The 15,760-nt window shown below is 44.1% G+C and overlaps 1 protein-coding gene across 6 annotated transcripts in view; it reads right to left on the bottom strand.

Moving 5' to 3' along the window:
• The window catches only part of WNK1 (WNK lysine deficient protein kinase 1), a 669,373-nt gene that overhangs the window by 86,131 nt on the left and 567,482 nt on the right, over positions 1–15,760 (bottom strand). For all 6 annotated transcript variants that reach the window (XM_069228121.1, XM_069228119.1, XM_069228120.1 and 3 more), the window contains 3 exons: positions 12,037–12,665; positions 11,501–11,703; positions 4,927–5,124 (listed from right to left, as the gene is read on the bottom strand). In XM_069228121.1, the coding sequence (XP_069084222.1) occupies positions 4,927–5,124; positions 11,501–11,703; positions 12,037–12,665 (1,030 nt within the window). The remainder of the gene's footprint in view (positions 1–4,926; positions 5,125–11,500; positions 11,704–12,036; positions 12,666–15,760) is intronic.

Raw genomic sequence — 15,760 nt, forward strand, 5'->3', positions numbered from 1 at the left:
TCGCCAGATGTTTAACCACCAGGGATATGCCCTGACATTCCAGCCATATCCAGAGACACAGGGCCTCTTGATAATGGGTCCATGACCCCACCGCGCCCTGCTTGTTGCAGTACCATATGGTGGTGGTGTTGTCTGTGAACACCTGCACCACTTTCCCTTGGAGAGAGGAAAGGAGTACTTTCAAAGCAGGCCTGATCGACCTGAGCTACAGAAGGTTGATGTGGAGCCCGGACTTCGTCTGAGACCAGATGCCTCTGATCTCTGCCTCTTTCATGTGGCTGCCCTATTCCAGGGGTTACGAATTTGTCACCACTGTCTGATCAAGGCACTGAGAGGGATCTGCTTCTGACTTAATCTCAGTTCGCTAACCACCACTGCAGATCATGTGCAGTTCTCTCTGATATCTGGACCATGTCGATGAGATTCCCCTGATGCTTCGCCCAATGGAACTTCAGGTCCCACTTCAGAGCCCGCATATTCCATCTGGCATGTGTGGCCAGCAGGATGCAGGAAGCCATGAGGCCCAGCAGCCTCAGGGTCATTCTCACTAAGACCCAGATTAGAGGCTGAAACATTATCATAGCCTGAATATCCTGTACTTGCCTGAAACTGCACTGTGACCAGAACAGCTTTGATGAAAGTGAGCATCTGACAGGGAGTCCGGTGTGACTTCGGCACATTTATGGTGAACCCCAGCAAATGCAGGTCACCGTAGCCTTCAACAGTCAGATGTCGAGTTAAGGGAAGACTGAAAACCCTAGCTGGCGAAGATGAGCTGTGACCACCACCATCACTTTTGTGAACACCCGAGGGGGGCTGATAAGGCCGAAGGGGAACACAGTGAACTTAAAGTACTTGTAAGGAACCATGAATCATAAGTGACGCCTGTGGGCATCCTGCAAGTCCAACCCTACTATCCAGTCTCTAGGACAGAAAGGACCTGAGCCAGAGTGAGCATTTTGAAGTTCTCCTACCTGAGGAAGAGATTGAGGGCCCAGAGGTCTAGGATAGGACGAAGGCTATTGTCCTTTCTGGGCACCAGAAGGTAGTGGGAATAACAACCACAACCTACTCTGGCTCCCTTGGCCAAGAGAGCTGTAATCTCCACGCGGAGAAGTGCCAAGTGATCCTCTGTCATCCAATCGTAGGATGGTTGCATGGCAGGAGGAGTAGTCCGAAGGGAAGTTAGTATCCCCTTTGGACATTTTTCAAAACCTACCTGTCGGACCTGATGGATTCCTAGTGGGGAAGGTGATGGCGAATCTTGCCACCAACTGGTCTGGGATGGAGTGACAGGCTAGGAAGGTTTGGTGGCTGCAGTGGGAGGAGTTGTGGACTGGGCTGACCGCTGGCTTCCTGATCCACTGGAACTTTGGATCCCACGTCTACGGCCAAGCAGAGGCTGGGCGGCATGCGCAGCCTGGTGGCTGGAGGGAAATGGACACGGTTGGGTGCTCCTTCAGTAGCCACAAAAGCACCAAAACATGGACTGAGGGGGGTGAGAAGCAGTTGCGAGGTCAAGGGACCGAGCAATAGCCCTGGACTCCTTAAAGCGCTCAAGCACGGAGTCCACTCTGTCTCCGAAGAGAAGGGTGCCATCAAAAGGCATGTCCATAAGTGTTTGCTTGACATCCCTCGAAAAGCCAGACGTCCTCAACGAAGCGTGGCGCTGAAAGGCCACAGTCTACCAAACTGATCTGCCTAGTGAGCCGGTGGTGTCCAGCCCACATCGAATCGTGATCTTGGCTGCATCTATCCCATCAGCAACAGCTTGGGAGAGAATGGCCCGGGCCTCCTTTGGGACCTGTAGCTGCACCTGCACAACCGTATTCCAGAACATTTTCTTCCCAAGTTGGTCCAGTCTTTTTGATTCCCTGTCTAGAGGTGCAGAAGGGAATGTGCCCAAATAGGAAGAAGCCTGAATGACTAAGCTCTCAGGCACAGGGAGTTGGGTCAGGAATTTAGAGTTGTTAGGCGCAGGCCTATGGGTGCTGGAGATTGTCCTGTCGACAGGAGTCTCTGTACTCAGTTTAGACCACGTCCCCAGCAGGACATCAGTGAGGGCCTCATTGAAGGGCAATAGGGTTCTGATGTGGAAGTCCCAGGCTGAAGCACCTCAGTCAGGAGGTTAGTCCTCACTGCCACTGAAGGCAAGTCGAGGCCCAGGACCTCAGCCGCTCTTCTCACCACCACTGAGTAGGATGCTCCTCTTCCGTAGCCACAGAATGGAGATAAAGCATCCCAGAGTCAGGGGAGGTGTCCAACACTCTGGCTTTACCCAATTCCAGGGCCCAGTCCATGGAAGGGTCTTCAAGCTGGTAATCTAGAGGGGCCTGCGACCCATCCATACTCTCACCGTACCCATATTCATAGGTATAAAGGTCAAGATCCAACCTGGGGAGTGATGTTCCTGTTGAAGTCTGAATCAGCGTCAGGTGATGCTGTTCCTCCTCCTGGTCGCAGTCTGAAATGAGTATGGGATCGACGTCGATTATGGGCTCAACCGACAACTTCTGCACCAGTGCCGGTGAAGGTCGCAATGGCACAGCCAGCGCTGGGTCCGGAAATGGATCCTGGGGTACTCTCCGTAGCACAGGCCAAAGCCGCTAGTGCGGAACATGAGGGGGCCACTGCTGACCCTACTGGGCCAGAGGGCATCGCAGGAGAGTCGGTCCGCTCAAATACGAGGCGCATGGCCTCATTAAACTCCGAGTTGGGCAGGGGTGGCTCCGGCTCTCGGAAACTCTGGAAGGTGCAGAGCCGACCCAAAAGCAGGCTCCGGGGATATGACCTGGCATTCAGAGCGCGATTTTGGCCATGGTCGCACTCCAGACAAGACAAGCACATGAGGTGCAGATCCGTCACTGACATCATGCGGTGACAGGAATCACACAGCTTGAATCCGGTCTTATGGGAAGACATCTTGATGCACCAAGAACTGAAAACGTTCGACAAAAGGGCCAAAAAGTCAGTCAAAACACGTCTGAGTGTATCTCTTCTCTGGATGTGCGATAGCTTGGCACGAAAAGAACCTACATCAGCGTGCCGGGGTGGCGTTTATATATGATCGCAAACTTAAACAAGAGATGCAGAGTCGACAGACGCCACCTGATGGCATGCAAGGGTACTGCTCGAAGAAAAATCTCTGGATTCAGTTTGATGCCTGGAGGAAATTCTAAGGTAAGGAACTGCAAATAGAAGTCTCTATCATATATCATAGTTATATCTGAAAGAGTCGACAGTCATTGAGGTTTTTAATGATATTGTTCATGGTAAGCCCGAAGTGAAAGTTTAGGCATTTCAAACGCATTGCAAACAAGTTCATCTTCAGAGGGCCTCCACAGTTGAAATACCTCTTGAGACCTTCACCTGGAGCTGTAGCTCTTCCTTGTCATAGGTCTCCCCGCTAATGCTATCCGCTAGTTTGTTCTTTGCCTCAAGAAGGTGCTAGAATGTGTTTGAGCGACAGCCACTAATGTGAGGGGGGAACTGTAGCCATCATGATAACTCAGTGCTTGGATGAACATTGGTTGAAATGCATAGAAAACTAGATAAACACAAGTATCTGTGTTCCAGGAAAGAGATTTCTATGAGAGCTTGCTATCCGAGAGTCAAAATTTGGAAATGAACATAATTTGTACCAATAGTCACAGATGTCGATGACTGATATCAGGTAAGAATAATGTACCATTTAAGAATAATCTATAGAAAATCTTTACAGCAATTGTTACAACACAGTAATATATATGAGATACAATCTTGTCAGTTCATAGAAGATAAAATACTAAGAAATGGCCCGGTTACTTCTGCCCTGATACTTGTCATGAAAAAAAAATTGAAGTTTTGGAGAGACTGAAGAGCGGTCAATCAGAAAGAGTAGTTCAGAAGAAGAATTCTGCAAAGAGGATAGGAAAAATTGCCAATTTGTTACAACAGTTCTCTATCCTGGCTATCTTAACTATATCCACCACTCTACATTTTTGTTTTGCTTTTAGTGCTCATATTCCAGAAAATATTAAAAACTAATCAGAAAAAAAAATCAAAGCAAATTCTGCCTTTAATTAGGCATCGTTTTTGCCATACTAGAACATAATCTTTCCATCTTACAAGTGTTTGAATAACCCACGTGCGGATGGACACATTCAGTATACAAGAATAATAAAGTAGATGCTATTACAGAGAATCTTGGGACTAGCTTGAGTTCAAGAAACATGAAATTAATGGTGACTTGCAAGAGAGATAAAACAGCAAGGCTCAAACTACCTCTGAGTAAGGAATGGAAACACATATGTCAACAATAGCTTGGAGAGTGAAAATCCACAAATAAGCCAAGGGATGAGTAAATATGTCAATAGAGAATGGTGCCAGTTGGCTATGCTGTTCTTATCTAATTTAATTAGGTAACAATTAATGGTGAAACACACAACTTACGTGAAACACACAACCTATTTAACTCTCACCGCTATCTTCTTTTAGTTGTCCCATGAACATATTCATATATTTCTGCTTCTCGATTATATTTCCATTTGATTCAATATCCCTAACCCTTCTCAATCAGTCAGCAAAAACTGAACCTCTTACTCCAAAATGGCAGATTACTTGGGCACAAGTGGCAAGGGTATGCAGTTACTCAAAATGACACACAAGTAATGGATCTCACAGCGTAGAACATTTGATCCATATAGAAATGTAAAAAAAGAAGTGATCAGACTGGCATTATCGACTCCGAGATACATATGGTGACCTAACCAAATGCTAATAAAATGTAAAAACATATCTAAAATGAAGCACAGGTCTTTGGTTGATGAAGCTTCTTTTGGATAATGTCTGCTGATTGCAGGGACAAAGGTAAGGGCAGTGAATGGTTAGGGAGGTAGAAAGATTCAAATTTTGGCGGCAATTAACCTTTTCTCTTTGAGTGCTTACCTTGGCCTGGTGCCGAAAGACTGGGAACAGAGAGAGCTGCATCACTGGTGAAAGCTGAACAGAGATTCTCAGAAGAGGGAGAAGGTCTGTAAGGCTGCAACAGTTGGTTTAGTCCATTCTCAGGAATGCTGTCAGGAGGAAGGAGATATCCTTGCTGTGGATGTGTGGCTGAAGGTGCACTACAGGAAGAATGATTACCTGGAAAAAACAGAACATGGTCAACTATTAAAAAAAAAAACAACAACAAAAAAACAGAATACCCTCAGCATTTAAAAAACCCATCCAATCTACAAGTACATTTTAATCTCATATAATAAATATCTATGACTAAAAGGGTTACATAATTGACAGGTTTACAGATGATAGAAAGCAATGAGAACTGAAAAGCAAAGGTCATGGGAAGACTAACAGTAAGTAACCAAGCGTAATCTGTTGTCAAAGTGATTGTCAAAGTGACAAGATAATATTTGGGGGTCAACTAAAGCTCACCAAACCCAATAGGATATGAACTGGACCAGTTTACAAACACAAACCAGGAATTAACAATTAACGGGCAATTACTGAAGGTCTTTAAAGCAAGAAAACCACAGCAACCACACCATGAAATATATATATATATATATATATATATATATATATATATATATATATATATATATATATATATATATATATATATATATATATATATATATATGGAAAATGATGTCCCTTACCCAGTGTACATCTGTTTGTGGCATGTTCTGCTGCAGATTCACATGCTGTACATAAGGATTCCGACATCTAGTGTTTGGTTCAGAGTGTTACAAGTTGTTTTTCTTCGAAGAAATCTTTTCGAGTCACGGGACCGAGTGACTCCTCCCTTTCGGCTCCATTGTGCATGGGCATCGACTATCTTAGATTGTTTTCCCGCATAGGGTGAGGTAGGAGTGGTAGAATGAGAATAGTAAAGATGTCCATGCAATGGAATAGATATGTATGTACATAGTTTGCTCTAAAGTAATGTTTATTTACATATATACAATTTCTAATTGCAACTTAAACGGCTACAGGCTCCCGGGGAGGTGGAAGGGTGCATGTGAATCTGTAGCGGAACATGCCACGAACAGATGTACACTGGGTAAGTGACATTTTCCGTTCGATGGCATGTGTAGCTGCAGATACAGATGCTGTGCATAGACTACAAAGCAGCAATCCATCCAAAAGCAGTGGTCAGCCTGTAGGAGTTGAAGTTGTTTGAAATAATGTTCTTAGTACAGCCTGTCCTACTGTGGCTTGTTGTGTTGCTAACACATCTACACAGTAGTGCTTGGTAAACGTATAAGGTGTGGACCAAGTGGCTGCCTTACAAATCTCTGGCCTTTCTAGGTAACATACCAATGACATTGTTGCTCCTTTCTTTCTAGTGGAGTGTGCCGTTGGTGTAATGAGTAGGTCTCTTTTAGCTTTTAGGTAACAAGTCTGTATGTAACTATCCATCTGGCTATACCTTGTTTGGACATAGGGTTACCAGCATGGGGTTTCTGGAATGCGACGAACAATTGTTTAGTTTTACTAAATGGTTTTGTTCTGTCTATATAGTACATTAGAGCTCTTTTTATGTCTAATGTATGCAGTGCTCTTTCTGCCGCGGAGTCTGGCTGTGGGAAGAAGACTGGAAGTTCCACTGTTTGGTTTAGATGAAACGGTGAAATGACCTTTGGTAGAAATTATGGATTTGTGCGGAGAACCACTTTATGTTTGTGTACTTTTATAAAGGTTCCTCAATAGTGAAAGCCTGTATTTCGCTAACTCTTCGTAGTGAAGTGATAGCCACTAGAAATGCCACTTTGCAAGTTAAGAATTGGATTTGACAAGAATGCATGGGTGCAAAAGGTGGACCCATGAATCGTGTGCGTACAATATTAAGATTCCACGAGGGTACTGGTGGTGTTCTTGGCGGTATGATCCACTTTAGTCCTTCCATGAAGGCTTTAATAACTGGTATTCTAAATAGTGATTTTGTGTGTTTAATCTGCAAGTAAGCAGAGATTGCAGTGAGATGTATTTTGATGGAGGAAAAAGAGAGCTTTCCTTTTTGTAGGTGTAGTAAATAACCCACAATGTCTTGTATGGAGACATCTAGCAGTGTGATTTTGTTTGCTTGGCAGTAGAAAACAAACCTTTCCATTTATTAGCATATTAATGCCTGGTGGTAGGTTTTCTTGCCCGTTTAATGACTTCCATACACTTATTTGGAAGATTTAGATAGCCAAACTCTAAGACTTCAGGAGCCAGATTGCTAGGTTGAGCGTTGCTGGATTGGGGTGCCTGATCTGTTGTTTGTGTTGTGTTAACAGATCTGGTCTGTTTGGGAGTTCGATGTGAGGTACTCCCGAGAGGTCCAACAGTGTGGTGTACCACGGTTGGCATGCCCATGTTGGTGCTATGAGTATTAGTTTGAGTTTGTTTTGACTCAGTTTGTTGACTAGAAAAGGAATGAGTGGGAGAGGGGGAAAAGCATAAGCAAATATCCCTGACCAATTGATCCATAGAGCATTGCCCTTGGACTGAGGGTGTGGGTACCTGGATGCGAAGTTTTGGCATTTTGCGTTTTGTTTTGTGGCGAACAGATCTATGTCTGGTGTCCTCCACTGGTGAAAGTATTCTTGTAGTATCTGGGGATGTATTTCCCACTAGTGAGTTTGCTGGTGATCTCGACTGAGATTGTCCGCTAATTGATTGTGAATGCCTGGAATATATTGCGCTATTAGGCAAATGTTGTTGTGAATTGCCCAATGCCAAATCTTTTCTGCTAGGAGGCATAGTTGTGATGAGTGTGTTCCCCCCTGTTTGTTTAGGTAGTACATTGTTGTCATATTGTCTGTTTTGACGAGAATGTGTTTGTGAGCTAGAAGAGGTTGAAATGCTTTTAGTGCTAGGAAGACTGCTAGGAGCTCTAAGTGATTTATGTGTAGTTGTTTCTGTTGACTGTCCCATTGCCCTTGTATATTGTGATTGTGGAGATGTGTTTCCCACCCAATCTGTTGTGAGAATGGCGTGAGGCACAGGGTCTTGAAAAGGCATCCCTTTGTTTAAATTTACAGGGTTCCACCATTGAAGCGAATAGTGCGTTTGGCGGTCTATCAACACTAGATCTTGGAGTTGACCCTGTGGTTGTGTCCATTGTTTTGCAAGGCATTGCTGTAAGGCCCGTATTTGTAGCCGCGCGTTTGGGACAATTGCGATGGATGATGCCATCATGCCTAGGAGTTTCATGACAAATCTGACTGTGTAGTGCTGATTTGGTTGGATCTTTGGTACCATGTTTTGGAATGACTGTACCCTTTGTGGGCTTGGAGTGGCAGTCGCTCTTTGAGTGTTGAGCCCAAGTATTGTTGTAGTTGGGATGGTTGCAAGTGTGATTTTTTGTAATTTATAGAGAACCCTAGTGTGTGTAGGGTACCTATTATGTACTGTGTGTGATTTTGACACTGCTGTTGAGTGTTGGATTTTATTAGCCAATCGTTGAGATATGGGAATACGTGCAGGTGTTGTCTCCTTATGTGGGCCGCTACCACTGCGGGCATTTTGTAAATACTCTGGGGGCTGTTGTTATCCCGAAGGGTAATACTTTGAATTGGTAATGTTTTCCCTGTATGACAAACCTGAGGTATTTTCTGTGAGATGGATGAATGGGTATATGAAATTACGCATCTTTTAGATCCAGTGTTGACATGTATTCTCCCTGTTTTAGTAAGGGGACTACATCTTGTACCATGTGAAAGTGTTCTGATTTGATGAATAGGTTGAGAGTCCTGAGATCTAAAATTGGTCTTAGTGTTTTGTCCTTTTTGGGAATAAGGAAATATAGGGAATAAACCCCTTTTCCTTGTTGTTGGTGAGGTACTAGTTCTATGGCTTGTTTTGTTAATAGTGCCTGCACCTCTGTTTGTAACATTTCTAAATGTTGCGCCGACAGTTTGTGCACTCTTAGTGGAATATCTGGAGGAAAATGTGTGAATTCTATACAGTAACCATGTTGGATATTTGATAGGACCCATGTGTCCGTGCTTATGTCTGACCAATGTTTGTGGTAAAATCTTAGTCTTCCTCCCACAGGTGATGTGTGTTGGGGAGGTTGACGGGCAAGTTATTAGTGGCCTGCTTAGTGGGCTGAAATTTTACCCTTGACCTTGGGAATTGTCCCCTGAAGGACCCGCGAAACACCCCTCTCTGATATTGAGATTGGTAGGTGGGTTTTGTCTGAGAGGTGGATGCTTCTGAAGGCTGTTGCCTGAAACCCCCCTATATTGCGGTTTCCTGAATGTCCCTCTATATTGGGAAGAGTAGAGCGCGCCCATGGCTTTGGCCGTATCAGTGTCCTTCATTTTCTCGATGGCTGTGTCCACTTGTGGTCCAAACAGTTGTTGTTGATTGAATGGCATGTTAAGTACTACCTGTTTTATTTCTGGTTTGAACCCTGAGGATCTTAGCCAAGCGTGTCATCTAATTGTGACTGCCGTGTTCACTGTTCTTGCGGCAGTGTCTGCAGAATCTAATGCAGATCATATCTGATTATTAGATATTGCTTGTTCCTCTTCTAACACTTGCTGAGCTCTTTTCTGATATTCCTTGGGGAGATGTTGGATGATATTGCTCATCTCGTCCCAATGAGCTTGATCATAACGTGCAAGAAGGGCCTGCGAGTTTGCGATGCGCCACTGATTGGCATCCTGTGACGCTACCCTTTTTCCTGCCGCGAACTTCCGACTCTCCTTATCTGAAGGTGGTGCATCTCCAGATGACCGAGTTGGCTCTCTTTCTTGCAGCTCCAACCACTACAGAGTCCAGGGGGCAACTGTTGTGTGATGAACACTGGGTCCAACGGTGGTGGCTTGTACTTCTTTTCCACCCGCGGTGTGTGATGGGTTTCCCTTTCACAGGCTCCTGAAAAACTTGTTGGGCATGTTTAAGCATGCCTGGGAGCATAGGCAGGCTTTGGTAGGAAGCATGCGTTGTGGACAAAGTATTAAAGAGAAAATCGTCCTCCAGTGGCGCTGAATGCATGCTTAGGTTATGGAATACAGCAGCCCTGGCCAAGACTTGGGTGTATGAGGTGCTATCCTCAGGTGGAGAGGGTTTCGAAGGGTAGCACTCAGGGCTATTATCCGACACAGGGTGATCGTAGAGGTCCAAGGGATCTGCATGGTCTTGCGACTGCACAGTGTGTGTGGGTGACTGTGCAGTGGGCGTGGCAAGAGGTGACCCTGTTCTTTGTGGTGAATGTGGAGGAGAAGATTCTGGTGAAAAATGGTGAGTGGGCGATTTTTCCCTGGGCACTTTAGCCTTTGGCTGTTCAGTCTCTGATCGTCCCTGGAAAGCCAGTTTTCTTTTTAATTTGAGTGAAGGGGCAGTTTGGATCTTACCAGTATCCTTATGGATCGGTATCCTTGCCTGTGTTTTGTCAAACTCTTCCAGTTGAAGTTCCTCCTCAAATCTGTGTCTTTCCTTTAGTTGTTTAGAAAGTCCATGTCCCTCGGTGTACGAGGCTTTTTTCAGCTCCAAAGCCGTTTTTTCGGCACCGAAATGCCCATGCTGATGGAAGGCCTCGGCTCCGAAAGGCTTTTTCGAGGCTTCGTGGACTAGATGCAGAGTTTTTTCGGTGACGGATTCTCGGCTTGAGTACAAAGATTTCGACACGATTTTGGCTTTTTTTTAGTGCCGAAGGTGTAACTTGGTCACTGCTTGATTTTTTTTATGGGTCGAGTCATGGCCTTCCGGAAGTGGCGTTCCCGAGGCCTTATGCTTCTTAGGCTGACTGTGGGCTTGGGTCGGGGCAGGCGTACTCACGTGTTGGCCTGCTGTAGGCAGTCGGTCTGTGTCGGAGTCCTCCGAGTCCGATCCTTGGATGGAGATAGCCATCTCCTCCTCTTCGACGTCGAGGTGTTCTGAACTTTGACACCATCTGCATCCGTCTCGCCCTCCGATCCCTCAAGGTCTTCTTTGATCGAAAGGACTTGCAGGCCTCGCAAGTATCTTCCCTGTGCTCCGGTGACAAGCACAGATTACAGACACGATGTTGGTCTGTATATGGATACTTGGGGTGGCACTGTGGGCAGAAACGGAAAGGGGTCCGGTTCGTTAGGCTTCGACGTCTTCTGCGGTCGGGTCGACCAGGCACCGGTTGGGCACGGGAGCCCCGAAGGGCCACAAAGCTGTGTTTTGCCGGTGTCTATGCAAGATGTTTTCCGATCGAAAACAATACCAATGCTTTTCGGTGAAATCTAGTCTTTTTACGATTCGAATTACGGAGCGAAGAGGAACATGTCCGAACCCGATGTCGTAAAGAAAACAATCTAAGATGGAGTCGATGCCCATGCACAATGGAGCCGAAAGGGAGGAGTCACTCGGTCCTGTGACTCGAAAAGACTTCTTCGAAGAAAAACAACTTGTAACACTCCGAGCCCAACACTAGATGGCATGAACTGTGCACAGCATGTGTATCTGCAGCTACACATGCCATCGAACATATATATATATATATATATATATATCAATATATATATATCTATTTATAAATAAATACATGTACCTGACAGCTGGGGACTTCTGCTGCCATGTGAGCTGCCACGACTTGACTTGCTGCCTTTGCTTTTTGTGGGTTTCCGTCTCCTGCCAGAGAGAGGTGCTGCAGGTGGGATGATGACAGCAGGTGGAACCTTCCCCAGTGCTGTGTACAACAGCTCAATCTCTTGTTTTTGTCGAACCTGCAACTCCTGAATCTCTTTTAGGTGCCTGCGTAAATATAAATGATAGGTCAATAGGTTTTATGGGCTAATAATACATGCACAGGCAAGCCTTCACATGATCAGATGATTCAATCTCTCCCACATCACCATTTGTATAGAAAAATGTATTTCAAAATGTATTATGAAAATAATGAACAGCAAAAAAATCTTTATCAGACAATGGTTTTTCTAGACTACACGTTTGAAACAGGAGAAATATCCCAAAATTGCTTATTAAAGTTAATTCATACCATTTCATAGTTTTTCCTGAATTTGTAATTCACAGTTCAGTCACACCAAACATCTTTATATAGATTTGCACCTCTGAATTCCAACTTACTTATCTCGCAGTCTATGCAACTCTTTCTTAAGGTCCTCATCTTCAATATCAGATTCATTGTCACTACTCATGTAGGAAGAATTGAATGAGTTGCTTAGACTTTGTATACCCATATTAATCTTCGAGCCCAGGGGCTGGGGAGATACTGGGCTGCCCAAGCTGTCGTCCTGCTTCTTGTTCATCTCATTAAGGAAAGCCATATCCAGCTCAGATGATGGCCCATTTAACTGCAAAGTTAGACTTCTTTCAATCGGTTCAGACATCCTTCTCTTTGATAGGGGATAAATAACTTGCTCGGACTTTAAAGTTGGAAAATCTTGGTCTGTCTTGCAGGTCACATCATCTTTAGTTCGTGACACAGAAAAGCGGCCAACTTGATCTGTTGCTGTTGTAGTCACCTGAAAACGTCCAACCTTTGTTGAACATGTAGACACTAGCCTTGTAGTATCTGTTTTACATGAATGAGCACCATCTACAACATCTGGGGCAGATCTTTCAAGGGATGTCTGCTTTACCACTGTACTCTCAGGGCTGCTTCCAGACAAAGATGATGAAGTTGAACTACTTGTTGAAGATCGTGCTGGTATTCTGTTCTCCTCTGTCAATTCCTCATCAACTGCAACAGATACCTAGAAGCAAAGGAGGCAATTATTCATCACCTACAGTCTACAAAACTACACAATAGTACATTGGTTAAACCACAACTATAATTGCGTAGTCTCCATTTTACACAAAACAAACTCTAAAGCATTCTTTAAAGTATAGAGTTGCTAGACAATAACATTGTTTAGAAGTTAAGCATACTCTCTGGACCAGAAACTGAACAGTAAAGATTACTGTGCAGGTATGACACTCACCACATCAGTGAAATATACTGGGCACTGTTCTTTGTGTGTCAACGTCTGTCTTAAACACCTTAAAAATCTATTTAAGGGGAACATAAATCAATATGTTTCTTTAAAACTCTGCATTAGAGGAACCCTGTGCTGCACACTTACCTCAAAAAGTTCTCAAATAATAGAATGCACACCCCATATCGGAGTTTTAGTCTAAGAACCTGGTTATTGCCATTAGGAAGCGACATTAGAAATCAATGGTGGGCATAAAGAAGTGTATGGTATGCAGAGTTTGAATGCAAGCAATATCAAAATGCTGTCAGTCATGAGAGATTGTGATGTAGTGTTCTGGACCATGAGCCAGCCCAGTCACAAAGCAAATGTGCCCAACAAAAGCAAGCAACATATTAACCAAAGTAAGAGTGCACATACACTCTGGCATTAGCTAAGCTTTGAGGATTCATTTTTAAAACGAAAATAAATGGCTCAAGCCGAAACTCCAGACTTTGATCTTCCTTAGAGTGGGTCCTTAAAGAAGCTCTCTACCAAAAGTAACTAGTGCTTCATCAAGATGGACTAAAACAGGTACTTACTGTAGCTCTGCCATACAAGTATTTGTTTTTACTACAAAGCCTATAGTTTGCCAGGCACGTGAGAATTAAGTCCCTTGGAACCACTAACACCAGGAGTAGAAAGGTGGAGGGCAGAGTGTTACTGATAACTTTAAAGAGAATTCTCCTAGAGGACAACTAGGATTAGAGGTATTTTCTTCTTCTTTCTTCTCTTCCAAGGCATCCTCATTAACAGTCATAGGCAATGAATTGAATAGCAAGCCTATTCCATACAAAAAGTGGAATACTGAGCAAGGGATTATGAACTCTACTTAAAGGGTTTCCATAAGGATGACTGGCTGACCTGGGCATCAGGCCTGAACTCTGACACAAGGCAATAAGAATACATACACAGTACAGGAAGGAAAGACAATGATGGAAAAGCGGAGTGCTCTGGTGCCAGTAGGAGGGAATATAGGATTCAGAAGTACACTCTCACCCTTGAGGTCATTGCAATTGTCTTTAGATTATCCTAATGATGGAGAAACAGAAAACAAACTTTGATAGGTGGAAAAGTAATGTAAATTAAGGAAATACTGTATTTTCCAGGCATGTTCTTATGCTATTCTTAAGAGACAACAGTAAGAACCCCTTTAATGTTAGGGTATAGGAATAGTCTGTTAGTCTTTTAAGAACTTTTTCTAGTGTTCACGTTTCTATACAACCATGGAATGTGGACATGGAGAAGGACGCCCGCTCATCCAGGACCGAAGATCCAGTGTGGGTCAATCTCTTGCACATCTCTAGCGATGGTTAAAAAGAACTAGAGACCACCTGCTATCAGTATCATGATCACTCAGCACTGTCTGCTTGAGAACTTTTGGCATGAATGGAAGAATATGAAAAAATACTGACCTACTAAGTTGCATGGTAAAGAGGAAAGAAACAAACAGGAGTAAATGGGCCACCGTCAAATCAAACATATTAATGCAATGTGTCTTTTGCAAACACGGCCAGCTTTCTTTAGCAATTAAGTGGCCCAGTCTAGTGCGTTTTTGAAGCCAATGGAGTTTTCAATGTTGAGACTGGTTTTGGTGTCCATGTGGATTTAGGTGCCAAAGCTAACGTCTTTGCCGGTGGCAAAGGTTACCTTGGCTGCGTGGGCTTGTGCAGAAACCTCAGCCTCAAAGGATGCACCAGTTCAGCACTTGAAGCAAAGACCACTGTTAGCTCCCAAGCACTGAGTCAGTGCCGACCATGGTCCCAGGACAGTGGTGACCCACATGGTTGTTGCTTAGTTGTTAGACTCTAGGCCCGGCCCCCTCAGGGGCAGTGCTCAGCCTCTATTTGGGACTGTTGTCTTGGCTTGAGTGGTATTTCAGCGACGCTGGTACTCACAGTTGGAGTTGTCATCCGAGAATGTAAGGCAACTGTGCTTCTTTGTCAGACTCGGTGGAAAAGTCCACCTCTGGGAAAAGATGGTAAAGGAAAATGTTACCTAGCCTGTAAGTACTGCTTTGCATACTCCTGCCATCTAGTGTTGGGCTTGGACATTAAAAGTTACTTTTCTTTAAAGAAGCTTCAAGTCATGAGCAGCTGTGCAACTCCCCTTTAGTCCACAATGTGCATGGGCACCAAACTTCACCCTCAAATTGTTTTTCACTCAGCAGATGAAAGGTGTAAATGGAGAGTAGAGAATAATAGATTATGGGCTGTATGCATTACTGAGTGATAATACATTTCTACATTATTATTTGTTTAAGAAATTAACAGGTGCTATTACTGCCTGCGATTGCGGAGGAGGATGGGTGCATGGGTAGCTACAACCCTACATGCAATGAACAGATGCCTATATGTTAAATAACAGATGCTTACAGGGTAAGCATGTGAGGATGTCAATACATATGCATTGGACAGACTGTAAAGCAGTTTAATCCTTGTGGTGGATTACAGGCAGATTATGTAGGTGTTTCTAACAAAGTTTAGAAGACAGTATCGTCAACTACATATTTCTGACAAGCTAATATGGCCACACAGTAATGCTTTGTGAAGGTGAGTGGCACTGACCATGTAGCAGCTTTATGAATGTCTGCTAATGGCATGTTAACCAAGAAAGTCATGGTAGCTCTGTGTTTAAATGTAGTGTGCGCCCTAGGAGGTATGGGCAGTACTCATTTAGCCTTTAAGTAACATGTTTGGATGTATTTAATAATCCACCTAGCAATGTATATTTTGTAAATAGAATGACCTTTGTAAGGTTTAGCAAAGGACATAATTAGTTGATGGGTCCTAAAAGGTGTGGTCCTATCTAGCAATATAATACAAAAGCACCTGTTT

This window comes from Pleurodeles waltl, chromosome 4_1, assembly GCF_031143425.1.
Source record: "Pleurodeles waltl isolate 20211129_DDA chromosome 4_1, aPleWal1.hap1.20221129, whole genome shotgun sequence".
NCBI lineage: Eukaryota > Metazoa > Chordata > Amphibia > Caudata > Salamandridae > Pleurodeles > Pleurodeles waltl.